We start from the raw sequence: 21,694 nt of genomic DNA, 5'->3' as shown, positions 1-21,694 counted from the left end.
AAAAGCTGAGAGCCTTGTTCACCTGAAGGTTTTACCAGTGATATGAAGCAAAGTCGAATCAGTGCACTATATTCTAGATTTCTCTGTAATTGCTTTTTTTTTTTTTTTTTTGTAGTTGCAAGTTTGCAGCTGAGCTGTTGGATCTTATGCTAATCGTTGTTATTGTGTATCTTTGGGACCTAGCCTTTTTTTTAATACCAGTCAATACAATATTATGCAGTCAGTCAGAATAGTAATCTAATGCATAAAAATAAAGTAAAAAATACAGACATACAACTTATCTGAATGCTCAATTTGATTTTATTTCATGAAGAAGGAAATAAATTTCAACAACAGGAAGTCTATGGATAGTATAATTTCTCAGTGTCAGTGAAAAAAGACATTCAAAATAATCAGTTGTATCAATCACAATACAGCAGATCACAAAGAGGAGGCAGCTAATCTTTGCTGAAGCGCACATTGTACGATACGTAGTACCCATCATTGTACATGTAGAGCTTCTGATCAGAGGGATTGTAGTCCAGGTTGAAATAACGCTCCTGAAATTTTTCAAATCGAATGTTGAAGTGTTTCTCCTCCCCAGTCTTGGTATTGTACGAGTAGAAGATTTCCTCTGTTTTCAGATCTACAGACCTTGTGGCGTACATCACCCCGCACACCATGAAAGCGTTGCCAACCAGCTGCTTATACACGCCAGTATTCCATTGCTCCTCAACACCAAATGATGCCTCATCTATTTTGGATATAACCATTTTGCCTTTGGCCTCCTCTGTAGCATACATTACCCACAATCCATGCTCATCGGCTGCAAAATCCATGTTCTGATTGTCTGAGTAACTGTATGAAAACCGTTGACTAGCCTGCGGAATCACTCGGTAATCATATTTAGAAGAGGTCAAATTTAGTTTAGTCATACTGAATGGCGTGTTGTGCTGTAATAAATGGTGTTACCGTGAACAATGTAATTGTTGCCGTAGCCTTCCCATGAACTTGGTAGACTATGGCGTTTGAATGCGGTCCTCAGAATGAGTTTATCATAGTTGGAGTACAAATAAAACTCATACACTGAGGGACTGCTATATGCACCGTACCAGTACATTGATTCATACCCACGAACAGGTTTGGAGTCTTTTCCCCAGCCCCCATATCTGTAATCTGCACTCAAGTGAGCATTCAGCTGACTGACTATTGGCTTGCTGATGCTGGCGATACCTTTGTGATTGCAGTTGCCTAGGAAGAAATATGAAACAAGATTAATACTGCCACAGGCTGTTGTGCATCCACTTTGGTATATTTGGTACATTGTACATGAATATTCTTTGTTATTTCTCATCTGTAATGTAAAATGTGTTGCATTTTGTATGAACATGTGCTATACTGTATGAATGAAATTTGACTGATTGATTTTCTGCATCTAACATTTAGGCAATTGCCCATCGTTGTGAGTTGATCGAGGGCCTTACCAATATCTGGCGTGATGGCATCTTGCTCCGTCTGGTACTCCTCCAGTTTCTTCTGCAGTTTGGCAAACTCAATGCGGATCACATCCAGATTGCTCTTGTCATAAGTCTCCAATTGGTCGACAATGAGGCTCATGTTGTGGATCTGAGCAAAACAGTTAGCAAAATGTGTCAAAACCTACAGTTCCATCAATGAAGGGACCCACTTCTTTGGGTGTGCCTTAACTCGTTAATTTGCTGTTTTACCTCAGAATAGAGAGTGTCGAACATGGGGGAGGAGGAGTTGAGGGACGTTTTCAGCTGGGACACCAGAGCTTTAAACTCCCTCAGCTCAATCCTGAGAAGCTCAAAGTCCAGTTTGATGTACTTGTCTGGGCTACTTTCCAGCATTTCCACACGAAGGTTCATTTCCTTCAATTCTCCCAAAAAGATCTGCAGCTTACCCTTGTAGCTGATCATCTAAAGGAGAAAAACAATTTGAGTTATCATGTCAAGAAATATTACAAGACTAAGCATGGTGGAAAAATTAACACAGCACTTCTTTTACATTTTCTCAGCAGAGTTAGAGTTATGCCCTATAGAGCAATACAGTGACAACTTTTCTGTTAAACATGGCCCAAAAGCATTTTGGCTTATTGCACATGTAATGACTGTGATGATATAATTACACACCAAAGAGTGATGCAAAAAGACACACAAAAAAGAAAGAAAGAAAATAAGCGTTGGGTAGTCTGAGGAAGTACTATGGTACCTTGTTGATCTGGATTTCCACTTCCAGAATAAAATCCTTGGTGACTTGCTGCATGTGCTCCATCCGGTTAGCAGGGAAGGTGGTGTCAGGCAGATTCACATGGCAAAGACACTGGCCGGACTCACCTTCAGACGCCGTCACATTCCCAGACCCCCAGTCCTCCGAGGGCTACAAAATACAGATTTAGCAAAGTTCACCATAAGGTTTACAATTCATCTGTACACCCCCCCCCTTTTTCTCCCCAATTACATATCTGGCCAATTACCCACTCTTCTGAGCCGTCCCGGTCGCTGCTCCACCCCCTCTGCCTATCCGGGGAGGGCTGCAGACTACCACATGCTTCCTCCGATACATGTGGAGTCCCCAGCCGCTTCTTTTCGCCTGACAGTGAAGAATTTCACCAGGGGGGCGTAGCGCGTGGGAGGATCACGCTATTCCCCCCCAGTTCCCCCTCCCTCCCGAACAGGCGCCCCGACCGACCAGAGGAGGCGCTAGTGCAGCGACCAGGACACATACCCACATCCGGCTTCCCACCCGCAGACACGGCCAATTGTGTCTGTAGGGACGCCCGGCCAAGCCGGAGGTAACACGGAGATTCGAACCGCCCTATGTTGGTAGGCAACAGAATAGACCGCTACGGAACCCGGACGCCCTTCATCTGTATATTTCCTAAATGGCAGGTGAGCATCGCTTACTATCCAAGCCGAAGCAGGGCTGAGGACAGGCAGGATCAGCAGTGCGACGGGAAGCCACATGTCTCCGCTCATCTCTTAAACTCGGATGTCTGCCCGCTGTTCCTGTCAATGGGCTTTTAAAGACTCTTCTTACCATCTCACCCCAACACAGCTTGCTACTTCTCAGAGGTATTGCATTTCCTGCCCGAAACTTTTAAGTACATCGACAAACATGACACGGTTTATGCTTGTTTACCTTCGATAACAGTCGACATTTTCCAGTTGTCTTTACGACGTTAACAGCGAAAAGCGGCAGCGAAAAGTGTCATGTGTTGTCCTTCCTGGGAACATCGCCTTGTGGTATTTATGATGTTTTAGCTGAGCTTGGCTGATGATCATAAACTAATACGACCACCAGCTATCTGACATACTGACAGTCCAGACAGCTTTTAGTGGCACTTTAAAGGATATGGCTTTGTGTTTGAATCCATCAATACCAATACAGAAGAAGTAAGTGCACTTGGAGGGCATCCTGCTGCCTTTGACACGTTCACTCTCGATAATTTGATCGCAGCCGAAAATTACACAGCCAGAAATGGCAAAAAGGTGCAAATGCGACATATTAACTGACACAATTAATACTCAGACAGATTAATAGACTCAAGTAGCCGGTGCCGTCTTAATTCCGATAGACTTCACCAATCCATCTCAAACCTCAGTCCTCGGAGATAAAGACCTTCCTGACTTGCGAGGTCATAACTGTGATGAGATGGGTGACTTTTCGTTAGCACATTTACAGTTAGCGCTCTAGTTCCATAACATGCTACTGGCTAGCTTAAATCAAAGCCAAAACTTTTGTCTCAATCAAACCCAAACTAAATAATCAAATTCTATCTGCAGTATGTTTAATGCTATTTTTTTCTACATAGTACATCTAAATGTCTTTATGCATGCTCAATAACCCGGGTAAGGAAATCACAGAAATTTAAATCAGTTCATCTGCACACATTTATTGAGAGAGAAACGTGTCATCACTCATCTAAGTGACCTCTTCAGTCTCAACTGACTGCAGGTATCCCCACCGGTATAACCAATACAGTGGCATAACGACAGAAAACAACGATCGGTTTCATGTGCAAATTACCGTGCACATTAACTAGAGTTACAATGGCCATGTGTAATTCAACAATGATTATATTTACTCATTTCTTTGTCATTGATTTAATGATGTGCTACTTTTAACACTGAATGATTAACATAGGTGTTATGTGCCACATCACATACAACTGTGTGTTATGTTGCAAAGCAATGCTTGTCATTCTGGGTGTACAAGGGCCATAGTGGGAAACTGAAATGGATGCATACTACAACAGCGAGTGAAGAAGTTATTGTGGGCAAATTTATTTTGTTCAAAACGTGCCACAGCTTTATTCACAGCTTTAGACATACCGAGTAAGGGATGTTTTAACATAGTTTCTTAAGGAGTTGGAGAATTTGGAAAATTGGCATTTTGTACATTTCTAACAATGATGATTCATAATATGTGGGAAGATGGCAGCGTGAATTCACGTTTGCAGCAGCCTCGTCGAGTACCGGTGTGGGAAGATGGCGGTGTGAATTCACATTTGCGGCAGCCTCACCCAGTACCGTCCATGCAGCATCTTTGTCCACGTCTACATCTAAGTTGTCTTCGTTTGATGGCTGGGAGAGCTGGCGCTGGATCAACTGAGAGAGCTCTGTCTGCTACGTCCTGTAGACCCAGGGACTACAGCCCTGCCCGGAGCTGCGTCTGAGGAGGTAACACTGAGGGTTGTCTGACAGGACGCGGAAGCAGGGAAGGCTAAGCTAACTGTTAGCCCATGCAGACCAGCAGGTCCGATAACACCGAGGTCGGTCTGGTGGCGGCCTCGCCGGGCGTTGACTGTGTTTTTGATGTCATTGTGTGGAGTGTGGGGAGGTGTGTCGAGGGTGTCTGGCCATAAGCAAGACTATGATCAGCTCAAGAGGGCTGGTGACTCATCAGTGGCTTTCGTTGTATGGTTGAACCACAGATGGTAGTTAACATAGTAGCCATTGTTATACATATAAAGTTTCTGATCAGTGGGATTGTAGTCCAGGTTGGCAAAGGTCTCCTGGAACCTCTCAAAGGAAATACTGACGTAGCTCTCTCGTTTTGTATTGGTGTCGTACTTGTAAAATATCTCTTCTGTTTGTATATCAACCGTTCTAACAGCATAGAGAACCCCGCACACCATGAAGGCATTGGTCACCCCTGGTTTGTACACACTAGTCTGCCGCTCCTGCTCTATCCCAAAAGAAGGCTCATTGATTTTAGCCAAAATCAATCGGCCACCAGACTCCTCTGAGGCGTAAGTCACCCACAGCCCGCTCTCATCAGCAGCAAAGTCAAAGCCCTGAGAGTAGCTGTGACTGTAGGAGAATCTGGAGCTGGCCTTGGGAACCACCCTGTAGTCATATTTCATTGAGGTGAAATTCAGTTTGGCCATGCTAAATGGGTTGTTGACCTGATAGTACAGGGTATTGTCACGGACAATGAAATTGTTTCCCGTGCCAGTCCAGCCACTCTGTAAATTGTGATGCTGGAAGTTGTTTCTCAGAATGAGATTCTTGTAGTCAGCATAAAGTTTAATGTCAACAATCGAGGGGCTGCTGTACCCAGCGTACCAGTACATAGATTCACTACCGTGAACAGGCTTTGAATCTTTGCCCCAGCCTCCATATTTGTAGCCAGAATTTAGATGGGCATTCAACTGGCTGACGAAGGGCTTGCTGACTCTGATTATACCCGTGTGTGCACAAGACCCTGAGGAAAGAAGAAAAGTAAATCAAGAGTTAGTTGAGCCCAAAGAAAGATTTGCGCTTGGATTTGAGTCACAATGTGAAGGATCTTCTCACCGATGTTGGGGTTGAAGAGCTCCTGGTGGCGTCTCTCGCACTCCTCTAGTTGCAGCTGGATGTTGGTATACTCACGACGAGTCACCAGAACCAGGTTCTTGTCATGAGTCTTTTCAAGCTTGGTCAGGGTCACCACCATGGCATTTACCTTGGGGAAAAAAACATGCCATAATAATCATAATCTGGTTGACCCGCATTGTAAAATATTTGATATATCAGAGGCAAACATCTCTTCTCACTTCAAAGTAAGGTCTTCATATACAAAGGCGCTTCTGATACTAAATCATTCTGTATCAAGCTGTTACTGAAATTACTATCTATGTCTGCTACTGTATCTTCTCTGGCATCTGTAAACAACTCACCTGTACACGCAAAGACTCGAGGACGGTGGTGGATCCTTGAATTGAAGCCTGAAGCTCAACGATTAGTGCCTCGACTTGTTTAATCTCCACCTTCACATCCTGCAGGTGGGCTTCAGTGTATGAGTCAGGGTTCTTCTCCATCCTCTCAATTTCAGCTGTCAAGTTTACAATCTTCTCAGCATATGCTGTCAGCTTGCTCTCATAGGTCTCCAGCTATAATAAAGAAAGTACAAAAGTCATTAACACGCACATTTGGTGTGGCATGTATTTTTATTTATTTATTTTGTAACCTATTACTGAATGGTTGGAGTGTGTCTTAGGACCTTGCCCATCTCCAGCTCCAGCTTATGGGTGATCTCCACAGCAGTCTGCTCTATCACCACCAGGTCTTTCACAGGGAAGGTGGAACTTGGCAAGAAGGCATCACAGGTACACCGCTTTCCTTCCCAATCCCCCGTCCCATTCCTCCCTTGGCCCCATAGGCCCACCCTCTAAAAAAGAAACACATGAACAGAGAGGCCAACAACAACAATCATAGTAGTTTGAAGAAAAGGGTAAATGTATGAACATGAAGCACATCATACATACCGCCGAGGCCATTGTGGAGCTTAGCAGAGCTAAGAAATACAGCGCGCCAGTCATTGTGGCGCAGTCAAAGTGCTTCTGATTGAGATAGCTCTACCTCCAAGCTTAAATAACCTGTCCTATCATCCTAGAGGTCTCAGCACCTGTCCCCATTCACAGCATCATTAGCAAAGGCAAACATCATGCAAGCCCATCCTATGACATGTCATTTCATCTTAAACAAATAGACATTCTTCTCATAGTTTTAGTGTGAAGGATACAAAAATGTTAAGTGTTGATGTTGAGATTTTTTATGATGATATTATTATTAACTACTATTATTATTGTTGTTGTTATTATATCAAGAGTTCGTATGTTTCCAGATTTAATGGAAATATTCTGTTTCCATGGGACTCATAACTAGACAGGGTAAAAGAATAGACTGGCACGAAATGTGTTTTACTGACTGAATACCTCTATACAATCCTAACAATAATATATACCAAGCAAACTAGTTCTTTTTCTTTCCAACAGATTTGAACACAAACTGTACTGAAACAATCAAAGAAACAAAGAGAAAATCCAAGGAAATCTCCTCTGTAGATTATTAAGAAGCCTTTATTGTACTTGGGTAAGTCATAATACTTAATTCCATTATAAGTACAATAAAGGCTTTTTATACCCTACCACACAGAGTAGAGTGCCTTGGATTTTTCTTCTTCTTTTCTTTATTATATGGAAACCCCACATCTCCAGAGAACACCACCACCAAGGAATATGTTTAAATTCAATGCAGCGTTCCTCTATTGATTTACATTTACAGAGACACGTCGTCTATTCACACTCTTTATTGAGTAGCTGTGTGTAATGAAGTTGCAGGTTTCGCCTAAAGAAAAAGAATCACAGCACCGTAACTACACCATATAGTATTGCACTCTATGGTCTATCTAATGCAGTCACTTCAGGGTTTGTTTAGGATTCTTTTTTTGGGGATTTTTTTCCCCCTTTTTCTCCCCAATTGTATCCGGCCAATTACCCCACTCTTCTGAGTTATCCCAGTCGCTGCTCCACCCCCTCTACCGATCGGAGGAGGGCTGCAGACTACCACATGCCTCCTCTGATACTGATACATGTGGAGTCGCCAGTCGCTTCTTTTCACCTGACAGTGGGGAGTTTCACCAGGAGGACGTAGCACATGGGAGGATCACGCTATTCCCCCCCAGTTCCCCCTCCCCCCTAAACAAGCGCCCCGACCGACTAGAGGAGGCGCTAATGCAGCGACCAGGACATGTACCCACATCTCGCTTCCCACCCGCAGACACGGCCAATTGTGTCTGTAGGGACGCCCGACCAAGCTGGAGGTAACACGGGGATTCGAACCGCCGAGCCCCGTGTTGGTAGGCAATGGAATAGAACGCTATGCTACCCGGACGCCCTGTTTAGGATTCTTTAAGTTTTTTTTCAGCTGTTTCTTAGTTTTCTTCTTCTTGACTTTGTTGGTTTTGGTTTTTGCCACTGGCTGCTTGGCGTTGAGAGCAGGCCTGGACCTGGTCAGGTGGTTAGCAGTGGGGCTTAGCTTGCTATGATCCATTGCTGGATCAGAGTGCATACCCCGAGCGGAGTTGGGCTTGACTGGGGAATAGCAGGGGGAGCCATCCAGCAGGTTGGGCTGGGAGTAAGAGCGCATTGCCGGGGAACTGGGGGGTCGGCGATGGGTGGCGCTTCTTAGCATGGGCAGGTGGACATGCTCGTTGCCCAGGTTGGTAATGGAGTAGCGGCTACTGTTGGACATGACAATGTGGTGCCAGGAACTAAGAGGGGTAGCGGAGAAGTGGTAGGGGCCGTTTGAATCCTCTTTGGCACCTCCTGGAGATATGACTAAGGAGCTGTGGGGTGTAACGGCCTCCACTGCGCTCTGGAAGGTCTTCAGGATTCGCTCGCTCTTCTGCTTCTCCTTTTTCTGACGTGATTCCACCTTACGCAGCTGACGGCGGTGATCCCTCATCATCTGTTTCCTGGTGTCTGCCAGTCCCCTGCAAAGAGATGTCAGGAACCCATCTCTGAGAATCTCAATTTGCTCTTTCTGAACAATTTGGTCATTGTAAACAGAGCACCTCCCTGTGTCATCTGTCATCGTCACACATTATAAAACAGTGTTACTTCAGAGGGTATCATTCTAGGTCAAGGGTGTAGATAAACTCCCAGCCTGTAATCGAAATAGCCTTGGCTCAGCTACACCATCAATAAAACAGATAATATTCACATACCCATCATCAATATTGTCTAACTTCTCTCAACCATAAAATGCAGCAATAGACCTTCTTCTTCATAAAACAGTCAGATGATCTCATGTGTAACTATAATAACATGGTGTTATTCTATGGGACATGCTCACCTGTAGTCTACCATTCCAGTCCTTTCACGATCGAGTCTCTCAATTAGCTCTTCGATCTGGTAGCGAACCAAGGGAATGCTGGATTGCTATCGTGGTTCGATTTGACAGAAGGAAAAAGGATAGCAGTTTTTCCTGATACAGTGATGAATCAAGTTGCAGCTCTCCATCTTTTTACTTTGCAAAATACTTATTCACTACTCTGCAGTATTCATACATGAGCAACCAGTTCGACTGTCAAGTACACACATGTGTTTGTAGTATGTAGATGTAACTGTGCAGCCATGTACCAGTGTATGAATGCATATGCATGGAGGAAAACATGTGTTTTAATGCACAGGAAATATATTTCCTGAAGAAAGACAATATATAATATAACTATCTTTCATGTTACCACAAGTGTAAAAAAGAAATTTTAATTTTTTGTCACGAGAATATCATCACTTTGGTGGTTCCTGAAAATGTCACTGGCAGTTCAGTAAATAAACATTTAGTTGGAAACCTGGACTGCTTTCCTGAAGTCAGCGACAGGGACTCGCATGGTACCGTCTTTGTCAATGTTCCGGAAGAAATCCCATAGGCGTAGCTTGCGCTGATCCAGATAATCCTTCCAAAAGAGTGGGAAAGGGCTTTTTCACCATAGTAAATATTTTCTTCACATCCAATCACACAGTACAGTGTTTAACAAACCTGATTTTGTGAGGTGTGATTCCGACAGCCAATAATCCTCATTTTAAAGTCAGGTTTACCAAATTATTGCTCAAATGCAAAACTGCTTATGAAACTATATGGAATATGGCATATTGACATTATTAGACATTTCCAAATTTTGTCCATGGGGGACACTTTTTTTCAGTACATGACAGTAAATTCAAAGTAAGTCTTAATTCTCAATATTAGGTTTCTAAAAAAAAATTATTTTTTTTAGATGACCAAACACACCTGGATGACTTTCATTGGGTCGAGGCGTTTAGGAGGCTTCTTAGCGATGAAGCCCCCCACCCCTCCATACTGCACTTCCAGACTAGGGTGCTCCAGACACGTCAAGTCAAGCAGCTGCACAAAATTCTCATTCACCAGCACGTTCTGCTCAGGCCAACACATGCATCGATTTAAATACATTATGAACCACAGTACCTGTACCTGTATATCATACAGTGTCCAAATGACCACAGTCTTAATGTCACTGGCAGTGTAGAAGAAGTTCTGTCTGTTGTTCTTTGTGTCAGTGTAAAAATACATTAACATAATTATTGTGTATTATGAAGGGCTGTGATCTTTTTCCTGACAACCTATTTTCCCCAAATTGCTTTGTATGATTAGCTTTCTTTTCTTTTCCCCAATTGTGCTTGGCCAATTACCCTATTTTCCAAGCCGTCCCGGTCACTGCTCCACTCCCTCTGCTGATCCGGGGATGGCTGCAGACTACCACATGCCTCTTCCGATACATGTGGAGTCGCCAGCCGCTTCTTTTCACCCATGAGGAGTTTCGCCAGGGGGACGTAGCACGTGGGAGGATCACGCCATTCCCCCCAGTTTCCCCTTCCCCACGAACAGGTGTCCCAACCGACCAGAGGAGGCGCTAGTGCTAAGACCAGGACACATACCCACATCTGGTTTCCCACTCAACCAAGCTGGAGGTAAGGCGGTGTTTAAGGCATGATCTAAATTACACTAGTTTATTTGAGCAGCAGTGTGACAGGATGGTCACAATCAGGGTATGACGGCGCCACACCGGTCACTCACACATATGTTAATCTCCTCCAAAGCGGTTCTGGATGTGTTCTTCACCACATTAACCAGGGCCAGCGCTCCCTCTACTGTTAGTGAATTGTACGCCAGCTGAAACACAGAACCAACCGCATGGTAACTTGATAGAAGTACCACACAGTGTAATTTGAACTATCGTAGGAAATGTCGATGCTGGCACTGAATACCACACTACTGATTCAACACCGTGTCATCCACCCACCAACAGGACTCGAAGCGTGTCATTGACCTCCAGACCCTTACACAGCATGCCCACACCCTCGTTGGTAATGCGGTTGTTGCTGAGGTCCATGTGAACCAGAGTGTTGTTGTACTTCAGGGCCTCGCCCAGAGCCAGGGCTCCCTCATTCCCAAAACCATTCCATGACAAATCCAGGTGTTTCAAGGACACATTCACCTACATAGGGCGATTATATGCTAATTTTGCCAAAATGCTATGTCACAAATCATCTAAAGATTAAGTGAATCGTTCTTAATATCCACACTGCACCTTAAGACCAGCACAAAAGGCTACAGCCCCTTTCATTCTAAGATGATTCCAGCTCAGGTCAAGAACTTCCAGACCCTCATTGTTTGCTGTGAAATTGAAAGATTGGGAGTAGATAGCCACAAATGAAACATACATTTTGTCCATTACTCACACTAATGACTTGGTATATTAGTAAATCATGCTGGTGAAACACTGCTAAAACACTATTAGAACTGCTCAAGTTCAACTTGCCCAACAGCTGTCCCAAATGTTCGCCTCCTCGTCCACAGAAGAGGTTATGACTCAGGTCCAGTTCCTTTACTCTGTAATTGCTCTAATGGAGGAGGTAAAAAGTTAGCATCTCTCAAGAAATGTTTAGGGATCAGTTGGTTGTAATTGGGTTTATTCTTCTAACACTTACCGCCAAAGCATCCGCAAAGAATTTGGCGTCATCCTCAGTAAATCCATTTCCTATCAAAATAAAAGAAAAAAAGACACAATCTTTGTGAGTTTTCAAGATATTCTTGAAGCAAGTGAGAAGAGATAGAGGAAGAAAGAAGTAGAAGAACAACAGTAATTTTTTTTATTGTTTCTGTAGGGATATTCTCTTTACACGTTTCCTCCCCACCGTATTGGTAAATGCTGCTAGATATGCACATTACCTGAAAGTTTGATTGATTTTATTGAACTGTTTTCCAACAGCATTTTAGCAATACATTCAGCACCTGGGGACTGCAGGTGGTTGTTGGACAAATCCTGTGGGGGGGAAACTGCTGTTAATTCAGTAAACGTTCAGTTACAGGAAGGCTATGACCGATATGGCATTAGCGTCCTCTAGTGGCTGGTGAGAAGCACATACCAGATTCTGGATGGTGAAATTAGCCTTCAACATCTCCACAAAGTATTTGGCTCCCTCAGCTAAAAGGTGATTGTCTGCCAGTTCCAGTGTATTTATGTACATGTCACTCTAAATGAAATGTAGCTCATCAGCATTCTTTGACATTAAAGTAAGATTTAGAATAATGAACCAGCAAATTCATTTCCAACTCACCACCAGAGCAATTGCAAGCGCCTTGCCCCCTAAAGGTCCTAGCCCGTGGTGGTTGAGACACATGGTGGAAGTGCCTTGGCTTCGTATAAAGTAAGAGACAGGCACTACACCCACTAGTTTGCAGGCCTGTAGGTACACCTCAGCAGTAAATGGGAACTGAACATTTCTCTCCATTTCTGACAGTAAGAGAAGACACTATCAGATAACAAGGAAAACAGAAATTTACAGTAGCCTAACACCTTTTTCCCCTTGAAATTAGCCCATGCTATGGACATGTTTTTGCAGATGAATCATGTTCAACGCAACCTTTCTTTTTTTTTAAATGAAATCTAGTTGTAAGGCAAATAAGACGTTTTCTTTTGAGGAGATCCAGTAGTGAAAACGCTTAGTGCAATATCACAATTCTTTAGAAACATTTTAAATGCTGTACTCACCATCACCATCACCATCAACCTCCAAGTCTGTGTCAAATTCATCATCCAAACCTGTGCTTTCCGTAGAGGATTGATAATCATCATCTCTTAAGCAGAGCGACTCGAGGGACAGTATGGACATTACTCTGTTTCTCTATACGTAACTCAAAATTTACCTCAGACATGAACCTAAGTCCTATTTAAATACAATTTCTAGCTATACGGTCCTTTCTTCACCTCTCAACTTTTTCATTCAACCTCTTTGTCTGTAAGAGCTGGTGCTGTGAAATTAAATACGCGTATGCAGTCCATTAGGTAACCCTATCTATGAGGATGCATACCCTGTGGAGTGCCATGAATATTTTAACAATCACTATGGTTAAATGTGCTGTGTGTGTAATAGTTTGACTCTCCTGAAGTAGATATAAGTTATAAGAGGTTGAGACGGAAACAAAATTAATTCCTCGTTGGATGAACAAGGCGGCAGTTGAGGATGCAGAACATATAGTGATGTGATTGGCTGACGTGAATATCCCTTGGAAAGTAAAATCTGCATGGGGATTGGAGGACTTGAGCCTGGTACTACATTTGTCTCAGATATCCGTAAACAAACGTGAACTGATCCACGAGGTTTGTTATTTATTAATACAGATGCAAACCTTTAAATACAATATAAAGCTACTATTTGAAGAAAAAGCTAAATCTACATTTAGAAATACTGTATTTGTGAGGAATTATTTACTTCAGATACAAATCGATAGGTATTTGTTTGTGTTTTGGAAAAAACGTGGTTTGCTGTCCTTGTCTGTAAGATATGATAACATACTATACAATCATGTTTTTTGCATTTATTGTTTCTCTTCATAATATTGTTTTGAGACAAATCTGATTCAGTTTTTTTCCCATTACTTTTGCTTGAAGGTCCCATCCCCTTGTCTTTGATTGCACTTGTAGTCCTCAGTGAACTACTCTGTGATTACAACAATCTGAAACAAAAGAGCAAAAGACATCGATAACTTGTATCCTCGATACATCATTTGAATTTGTTTGTCTTTCCCAATTGTTGTTGTTATTAACATCACTGAATAAGACAGGTCAGCACTAAAGTAGACACTGTCTTTAGTAAACCCTGATAAAAGTCCTCATTAGACTATTGCTGTTTCATTGTTCAACTTTAAACCATCCATCCATCCATCCATTGTCCAAACCGCTTATCTTGCTCTCAGGGTCGCGGGGATGCTGGAGCCTATCCCAGCAGTCATTGGGCGGCTGGCGGGGAGACACCCCGGACAGGCCGCCAGACCATCACATGGGTTTCCTCCGGGTCATGCGGTTTCCTCCCACAGTCCAGCGACATGTAGATCAGGTGAATTAGCCGGACTAAAGTGTCCCTAGGTGTGAATGCGTGTGTCCGTCATTATTTATCATTTACACTTGAAATCTGGGCATGAAACCATTGCAACAAAATGGGGTACGTTTTGTGGTAACTTTTGAACTGAATCCAACATTCCAATTAAGGGAACACCCATGATACCCCCCCCCCCGAAACAACGCATGCGCTTTAGAGACCAGCCGAAATATGATTGCCAGCCTGCTGTACTATGGGCTTTATCCGTTGACGCGTTACTTCTTCACCCGATTCTCAGGTAATGCTCACAGTGCCGCTGTAAACGTGTGTGTTTTAAGTTGTCAAACGCTTTCTGAGAATTGTTTTTTGTTTAGAAAAAAAATTGTGTACAATCCCGCATAACGGCTGTCTCGAACTCAGCACTAACCTTAGCCAATGCTAACTGCTGATCAAGCGGTTCGCTTTGGCTTGACGCTTGTCAGAACAAACAGTGGGTCTGTGGTTTTTAGCTCGTCTTTCATTATACGCTCAGTTTGCATTATTGCCCGTGTTTGCAGAATCAAGTCTAATATTTTTGTCCTCATTCAAACGCTGACTGTGCATATCGGTCGGGTAGTTGAGTGCGTTAGCTTGCGGGTGGCGTTCAGACAACCGATGACGTCAGAACGTCACCACGTGCGCGTTGTTTTGTTTTTAAATATTGGCGGCGACAGTGATAATGATGATGGTGATAATGGTGATTTGGGTGTCGACCATGCATCTCAACGTCGCGACGCACTAAAAGGTAACAGTCAAAGAAGAAACGAGCATCTCCTTTATAGCAAGTAATCGTAATCGAAGTACGTCTCTCACACAGATGCCTCAAGAAAGGATCTCTCTCCTGCGGTGGTTAATGGAAAGGGCGTTTGGGATGGTATTCTCAGAGATGGTAGTCTCAGAGAGGCCTGCAAGAACAGTGACTTGGCCCAAGTGCTGCTCGAAGGGGACCGATCAGGAGTAGGGCTGAAGGAGCCGGATGCAGGAACGGAAGATGCTGAACTTCCTGTCATGGATAAAGTACAGCTTGGTGCTGTCTTGCATGTGAAAACTAAAAAGGAGGCAGTATTGAGGAATGATGAGGTAGGGAGTGCATTGAAGGAAGGGAAAACAGAGATGAATGATGGAAATAAAGATGGAGCGGAGGATAATAAAAAAACTCTGTTCCATGAGATGAATGTTAAGCAAAATGAGATGGAAGGGAATATTTATCTTGCTGGGACAACTAGCCAAGTGTCAGATCAGTCAGTGCAATGCCAGAATCAGTCAGCTGAAGACAACATCCTTGAAGCCACATGTCCAACAGAGGAACAAATACACAAAATCTGCATAGAGAATCCTGGAGCTTCACCTCAAGCAGCAGCTGCAGGAGTGGAATGCTGGAATGAGTACATATTGGCTAATTGTGAAGAAATGCATGGTTCAGGGAGCTGTCTGAAGCTAGATCTGAGGTCCCTTCTATCAGAGACTCAAACTCAACCTGGCCTGCCAGAGATAATGCATTGCCCAGACTGGCATTTCCCCTCTGTGAGTTACTACCCTCAACTGAGAGAGGTAATGCCCTTTGAAGGTGAGAATCTTGATGTGAACTCACTCTATCTGTACTACTATTACTTTCTACTGTTCCCATTAGGGGTCGCCACAGCGGCTCATCCGTTTCTGTCTCTTCCTGTCCTCTGCATCTTCCTTCATCATGCTAGCTGCCTGCATGTCCTCCCTCACCACATCCATAAACCTTTTTGGCCTTCCTCTTTTCCTCTGATGGAGCCTAGCAGCTCCATCAGAGGAGCTGCTAGGCCTAGCAGGAGCCTAGCAGCTCCATCAGCATCCTTTTCCCAATATAACCAGCATCTCTCCACTGCACATGTCCAAACCATCTCAATCTTGCCTCTTTTGCTTTGTCTCCAAACCGTCCAACCTGAGCTGTCCCTCTAATATCTACTACTACTACTACTTTCGGCTGCTCACATTAGGGGCTGCCACAGCGGATCATCCGTTTCCATTTCTTCCTGTCTTCTGCATCTTCCTCTGTCACACTGGCCACCTGCATGTCTTCCCTCACCACATCCATAAACCTCCTCTTTGGCCCTCTAATATACTCATTCCTAATCCTGTCCTTCTTCGTCACTCCCAACGAAAATCTTAGCATCTTCAACTCTGCCACCTCCAGCTACACCCCCTGTCTTTTCATCAGTGCCACTGTCTCCAAACCATACAATATATAGTTGGTCTCACTACCGTTTTGTAAACGTTCCCTTCAACTTTTGCTGCTACCCTTCTGTCGCAAATCACTCCTAACACTCTTCTCCACCCACTCCACCCTACCTGCACACTCATCTTCACCTCTCTTCTGCATTCCCCGTTATGTTGAACAGTTGACCTCAAGTATTTAAACTCATCAACCTTCATGACCTCTACTCCTTGCATCCTCACCATTCTGCTGTCCTCCCTCTCATTCATGCATATGTATTCCGTCTTGTTCCTACTGACTTTCACTCTATCTGAACATTTCCTTTTATTCACATGCATACCTGACAGCATTAAGTGCCTCAGAAATATGTAATCAACAGCGGCGTTTTAATTTTTTTTTACTCACTGTCAAGAACTACATAAGTGGCTCACTTAATAGTTCAGTTAGCCATTCAGGTAGAAAAAAATAATATTTGGACTTTATCTTAAAAACAGGGCAGTTAAAGGAAATTGCTAGCTGACTTTTAATTAGATTTTTAATATAGCAGTAAAAGAGTAATCAAATTATGTTTTAAAGTAAAATATTACTCATAAATACTGTAAGAGCTGTATAGTTGGCTCACTTTGTAAATCCAGTCTTTACTCTTATTACCTATTTAACTCTTATCACCTGGTATTTTAAGACATGTTTGCCTGTCCTCCACCCAAGTGATGTTGAGAGTGTGGGAGCAGGTGAATAAAAGCCCCAATACCACAGAGCCTGCCGAGAGCTCTCTCCCCCACAATGAGGCGTTCTGTGACTTCACTGTCATGTCCTACAACATATTGGCTCAGGACCTGCTGGAGGCCCATCAGGAGCTTTACTCATACTGCTCACAGGAGGTGCTGGAGTGGAGCTACCGCTGCCACCTCTTAATTGAGGAAATCCTGAAATGGAGACCAGATGTGAGTGAAAAACTAACTGTTCTGACATAGTCTACCCTCATCTTTTTCAGGCATGTTAAACTAGGTATTGAAACCACAGATGTTTTCATTCCTATTGTGAGATGTCCAGTAATGAGCTGTCTTTATCCCATGTGTAGATTCTGTGTCTCCAAGAAGTCCAGGAAAACCACTATGAAGAACACCTGCATCCTGTCCTCTATCACATGGGTAGGCCCAAGTCCAGAGTGTCTGTACGCATGCTTTGGTAATGTAAGTATTTCTTTTGGGACAATATAACAGAATTAGCCTTGACATTTTACTTTTGCTCATGGGCACCAGGCTACACCTGTGTGTACAAACGGCGAACAGGCACGAAGACAGACGGCTGTGCAACTTGCTACCGAGGCAATCACTTCTCTGAGTTATCAGTTAGCCTTCTTGAGTTCCACAGGCCTGAGACGGGGCTTCTGGACAGGGACAATGTGGGTATTGTGCTGCTGCTTCAGCCACTTGTCAACTCTGGGTCAGAGGCCAAAGCAAAGGGCCCACCCCTCTGTGTTGCCAATACCCACCTGCTGTTCAACCCCAAGAGGGTTGACATAAAGCTGGCCCAGCTTGCCATAGTTTTGGCAGATATCAACAAGGTGGTCAAGTCCTGCAAGGACAAAGGGGATCACTGTAACGTCATCTTGTGTGGAGACTTCAACTCTAATCCTTACGTGCCTTTGTACCAGCTAATCACCACTGGTCAACTCTTCTACCAAGGCCTACCAGCCTGGATGGTAAGACCATACATTACAATAGTACACTACACTGTACACCAATGTACAGTACACTATCAATGATTGGCACAATTACTGGAAAAATATCTATTTTGTCATAAAGGACTTTTTATGGCTCGTTTGTGACTGTTATGTTTTCAGGTCTCACACACTCATATCCACAGTAGTTCTCCATCTATGTCTTTACTCTTGCTTTATGTCAGACATCAGGTCAATGGAACCCATCTCACAAATCGCATCACCACAGACTGTTCGCCTCTCTTAGTTCTCTGGGAATCTCTGACAACTGCCAGTACATAACCAGAGAGCAAAAGTTTGAAAGCAAGAGTCAGAATACAGGTCAGTGTTTTGGTCTGGCTATGTGTCAGTTTCCTTTTTTTGCAATGTACTTTTTTGGTAATGAATTTTGTCTTTTGGGTTACATTCCATCACTTTCTTTTATAGTCATGATTGATTTCTAATCGCAGCTGTTCCCACAGTCATGGCAGACTTTCACTCTTCGCTTTCCATCTTTTATATTTATTCGTCCATTTGTAGGGAAACTCAAGTACAACCACGACTTTCTCCTGCAGCTGCAGTTCTGTCCAGCTGCATGTGTCCGTCCCCTGGACCTCGAGCTTATTCCCGGTGTTACTGACAATACACCAGGTACAATAGTTGAACAACTGGAACACGCTATAGAAACAACAGTATAAGCCACAAAAACAGTTTCATGACAGTTCAAACATTTGTGGTTCTTTCTTTTCCTTAGATGCTTCCCGGGAAAATCAGCCTTATACTAGGGGGTCAGTACTGCCATTTTCTTACACTATTTCATGTGGCCATTAAAAAGCCATATTTTCCGCTGTTATTGCTTCTTACTGCGTGTCATAATGTATCTGTTCAAGACTGATGACTAGATTTAGAGATTTTATTTATCTTGAGGGGTAATTAAATTGTCACACCAGCACAAAACTTGACACAATTTAGAAAAACAACTCTAAAAAACAAGCTAAAGAAGGAAAAGCCTTATTTGTCCTCTAAATAGCCAGCCTATTGGCATGTCAAATATGGCTTCATTGCACACATAGTGTACAGCTAAGCACTCAAACAGTATAGGGTTTGAGAAAGGGTTCAATAAAGTGGAAAATACACTGTAAAATGGGATAATAGAGTAATTCCCTCTCTGCTTTAGGTTCACTATCAGTCACGGATTGAACCTGCGCTCGGCCTACAAACACATCCTCTCAAGCTCTGGCCACTCGGAGGTCACCACCTTGCACTCTGAAGGGGCAGCTACCACCGACTACATCTTCTACACCCCAAATGGTAAGTTTATCATTGATCCACAAAATATAGGGTTTGGGACAGTTATTGTCACTGCCCACTAAGAACACTACCTACTAATCTGAAGCACTTGAAAAGAGATGATGATGAATGCAGGTCTGAACGGGCTTTCCATTCCCAGTGAGTACTCAATTTAATTTTTTTCTCAGATGGTGGCTGTCTGCCCAGTGAAGGTCTGAAGCTGACCCATTGTCTCTCCCTCCTATCAGAGGAAGAACTCTGGTCGATGAAGGGCCTACCAAACGAGATATTCCCCTCCGACCATCTCAGTCTCCTGGCTGAATTCCAGCTGGATCTGAGACCTCATGATGTGAAAAACTATGGAGAGGGAGATCTCAGAGCAACAGTGATTGCAGGGCAAGGCCAGTGTCATTTGAACAGAAATGTGCATCCTCTATCAAGGGCTGTTGCCAGTCCATGGTTCATGAAACGCTAAAAAAGGAAGTTTTTAAACAGTTCAATCCTGGAAGCAGACCTTTTGGGAGGTCAACCCAGTATTTTTAGTTCAGAAGCACCAGGAAAAACAAATCACACCAATATTCAGTTCTGTTATAAATTGTTTTTTTTTCTCAGAGAAATGCTCTTGCCATTGGCCTTAAAAATCATTTGTCTTTAAAAAGACATTGATTTATTATTGATGTAATTGTGAATTGACTTGTTTACTTGAGTGCTGAAAATGCTATGAATAAAGTGTTTCTTTTTAATTTATTTTCCATCGCAAATGGTTTCTGGGCTTGCGGACATTGAATAAATGTTTTTGCATAATGGCTTCTTCATTCAAGTTCTCCCACTGTCACTTGAGCTCTGTCCTGCGAATTGCCACAACAAAACTCACACTGGACTTTGATGTGCTCGCCTAAAAGGCTGACCAGCAACACTGTTCCCATTAAATCAAGCACTCGGGGGGTGAGTTTATTTTCATTACTTTTTGGGAAACAGATTTCACATTCATGTAATTTATGCTAGTTAATTTTCCCCCCTCATAAACTAGTATTAGTTGCCCGTCTTTCAATTTCTAAAACCCAGTGTGGCCCTTGAGCCAAAAAGTTTGCCCACCCCTATTCTAGAGCATTGGTGTACGAAGTGATATGCATTAACTGCTTGAGTTTTAAGTCAAAGTCAAAGTTTGTTTTTATTTGTCCCCAGAGGGGCAATTGCTATGTAGCAGCAGCAAAATTCAAACACACAAACACTCCACAAAACACATAAGGCAAATAAATACAAATAGATATGTGTAGTGAGGGGAACAAAGCCAACAAAAACCAATGCAACCGTAAACAGTGTTAACAGTGTTTATCAAGGTGGAGCTGGTATTACCTCTTACTATTGGAGTTTAGCAGTGGAATGGCTGAGGGAATGAAGGAGTGTTTGTATCTATTGGTTTTGACTACAGGGTATTGGAGGCGGGAACCAGAAAGCAAGGTCTGAAACTCGAGGTGCACGGGGTGGGTGCTGTCAGGATGGATTCTGCTTTCCTTAACATCTGTTTGTTGTATAAATCAGATAGACTTTTCTGTTGGGTACCTGTTAATGCTACTGCAGGCCTTGATCACCTTTGTTACTGCATTTTTCTGTTTAAGGTCGAGAGAGGCATACCAGCCGATAAAAGAAAAAGTAATAACTGAGTCAATGAAAGAGCTGTAGAACAAAGTCAACAGGGACCTGTCGACACTGAACTTAGCCATATTCCTCAGACAAAAAAGGCGCTGCTGGCTTTTTTTTTTGCATAGCAAATTGGTATTACAATCAAACTTCAGCTTATCAATTATAGTGCTCAAGTACTTGTATGACTCAAAAATTTCAACCGCATGACCATTAATCTTAGTGCTGACTGGGTTGGAGGAATTATGTCTAAAGTCAATACACATGTCTTGGTCTTAGTCACATTTAATTCCAAAAAGGCTCCCTGACACCATTTGGAGAAATAGTCTATGACAGGCCCATGGGACATTTCATTCTCCTTCAGCAGGCTCACTATCACTGTGTCGTCTGCAAATTTCACGATGTGATGATTTTTGAACTCACTGCGGCAGTCATTAGTGTACAGGATGTATAGGAGAGGAGAGAGGACACAGCCCTGAGGGGAGCCAGTTGAAGTCAAGCCAGAAAAGTGTCCATTCACTCTCACTCTCTGAGATCTGTTGGTGAGGAAGTCCAAAATCCATCCAACAATGTTGGTGTCCAACCCAAAACATTGATTCACATGTCCATCAGTTTATTTGCAGCTTATTCATCCTGTCTGGCGTAGACATTGTACTACCAATTG

At 43.2% G+C, this 21,694-nt stretch overlaps 4 protein-coding genes across 4 annotated transcripts; 1 reads left to right on the top strand and 3 right to left on the bottom strand.

Moving 5' to 3' along the window:
• Positions 1-294: 294 nt before the first annotated feature.
• olfm4.2 (olfactomedin 4, tandem duplicate 2) lies at positions 295-3,037 on the bottom strand. The gene is given in 6 exon segments (XM_056296447.1): positions 295-931; positions 934-1,230; positions 1,464-1,605; positions 1,707-1,919; positions 2,212-2,379; positions 2,907-3,037. Coding segments are annotated over 6 exon segments (1,386 nt in total). The 5' UTR covers positions 2,979-3,037; the 3' UTR covers positions 295-437.
• A 1,738-nt stretch (positions 3,038-4,775) lies between these two features.
• On the bottom strand, positions 4,776-6,805 carry olfm4.1 (olfactomedin 4, tandem duplicate 1). Its single transcript, XM_056295369.1, has 5 exons — positions 6,752-6,805; positions 6,487-6,654; positions 6,164-6,376; positions 5,802-5,949; positions 4,776-5,709 (listed from the first exon to the last, which is right to left on the bottom strand). The coding sequence occupies exons 1-5, from the start codon at positions 6,803-6,805 to the stop codon at positions 4,880-4,882; spliced, it is 1,413 nt and encodes a 470-aa protein (XP_056151344.1). The 3' UTR covers positions 4,776-4,879.
• A 1,339-nt stretch (positions 6,806-8,144) lies between these two features.
• LOC130125993 (leucine-rich repeat-containing protein 74A) lies at positions 8,145-15,836 on the bottom strand. Its single transcript, XM_056295368.1, has 14 exons — positions 15,815-15,836; positions 12,856-12,966; positions 12,410-12,585; positions 12,218-12,325; positions 12,021-12,114; positions 11,780-11,829; positions 11,611-11,692; positions 11,380-11,465; positions 11,092-11,286; positions 10,866-10,961; positions 10,062-10,205; positions 9,622-9,726; positions 9,123-9,208; positions 8,145-8,760 (listed from the first exon to the last, which is right to left on the bottom strand). The coding sequence occupies exons 1-14, from the start codon at positions 15,834-15,836 to the stop codon at positions 8,145-8,147; spliced, it is 1,971 nt and encodes a 656-aa protein (XP_056151343.1).
• Positions 15,837-17,083: 1,247 nt separating this feature from the next.
• Positions 17,084-20,136, top strand: angel1 (angel homolog 1 (Drosophila)). Its single transcript, XM_056296235.1, has 8 exons — positions 17,084-17,341; positions 17,479-17,548; positions 17,660-18,102; positions 18,306-18,441; positions 18,640-18,750; positions 18,854-18,887; positions 19,277-19,410; positions 19,578-20,136. Exons 1-8 carry the CDS (start codon positions 17,108-17,110, stop codon positions 19,862-19,864), a joined length of 1,449 nt encoding a protein of 482 aa, XP_056152210.1. The 5' UTR covers positions 17,084-17,107; the 3' UTR covers positions 19,865-20,136.
• Positions 20,137-21,694: the final 1,558 nt, after the last annotated feature.

Source organism: Lampris incognitus, chromosome 16, assembly GCF_029633865.1.
Source record: "Lampris incognitus isolate fLamInc1 chromosome 16, fLamInc1.hap2, whole genome shotgun sequence".
NCBI lineage: Eukaryota > Metazoa > Chordata > Actinopteri > Lampriformes > Lampridae > Lampris > Lampris incognitus.
The sequence above is the reverse complement of the archived record's forward strand: the minus strand, read 5'-3'. Positions and strand labels throughout refer to the sequence as shown.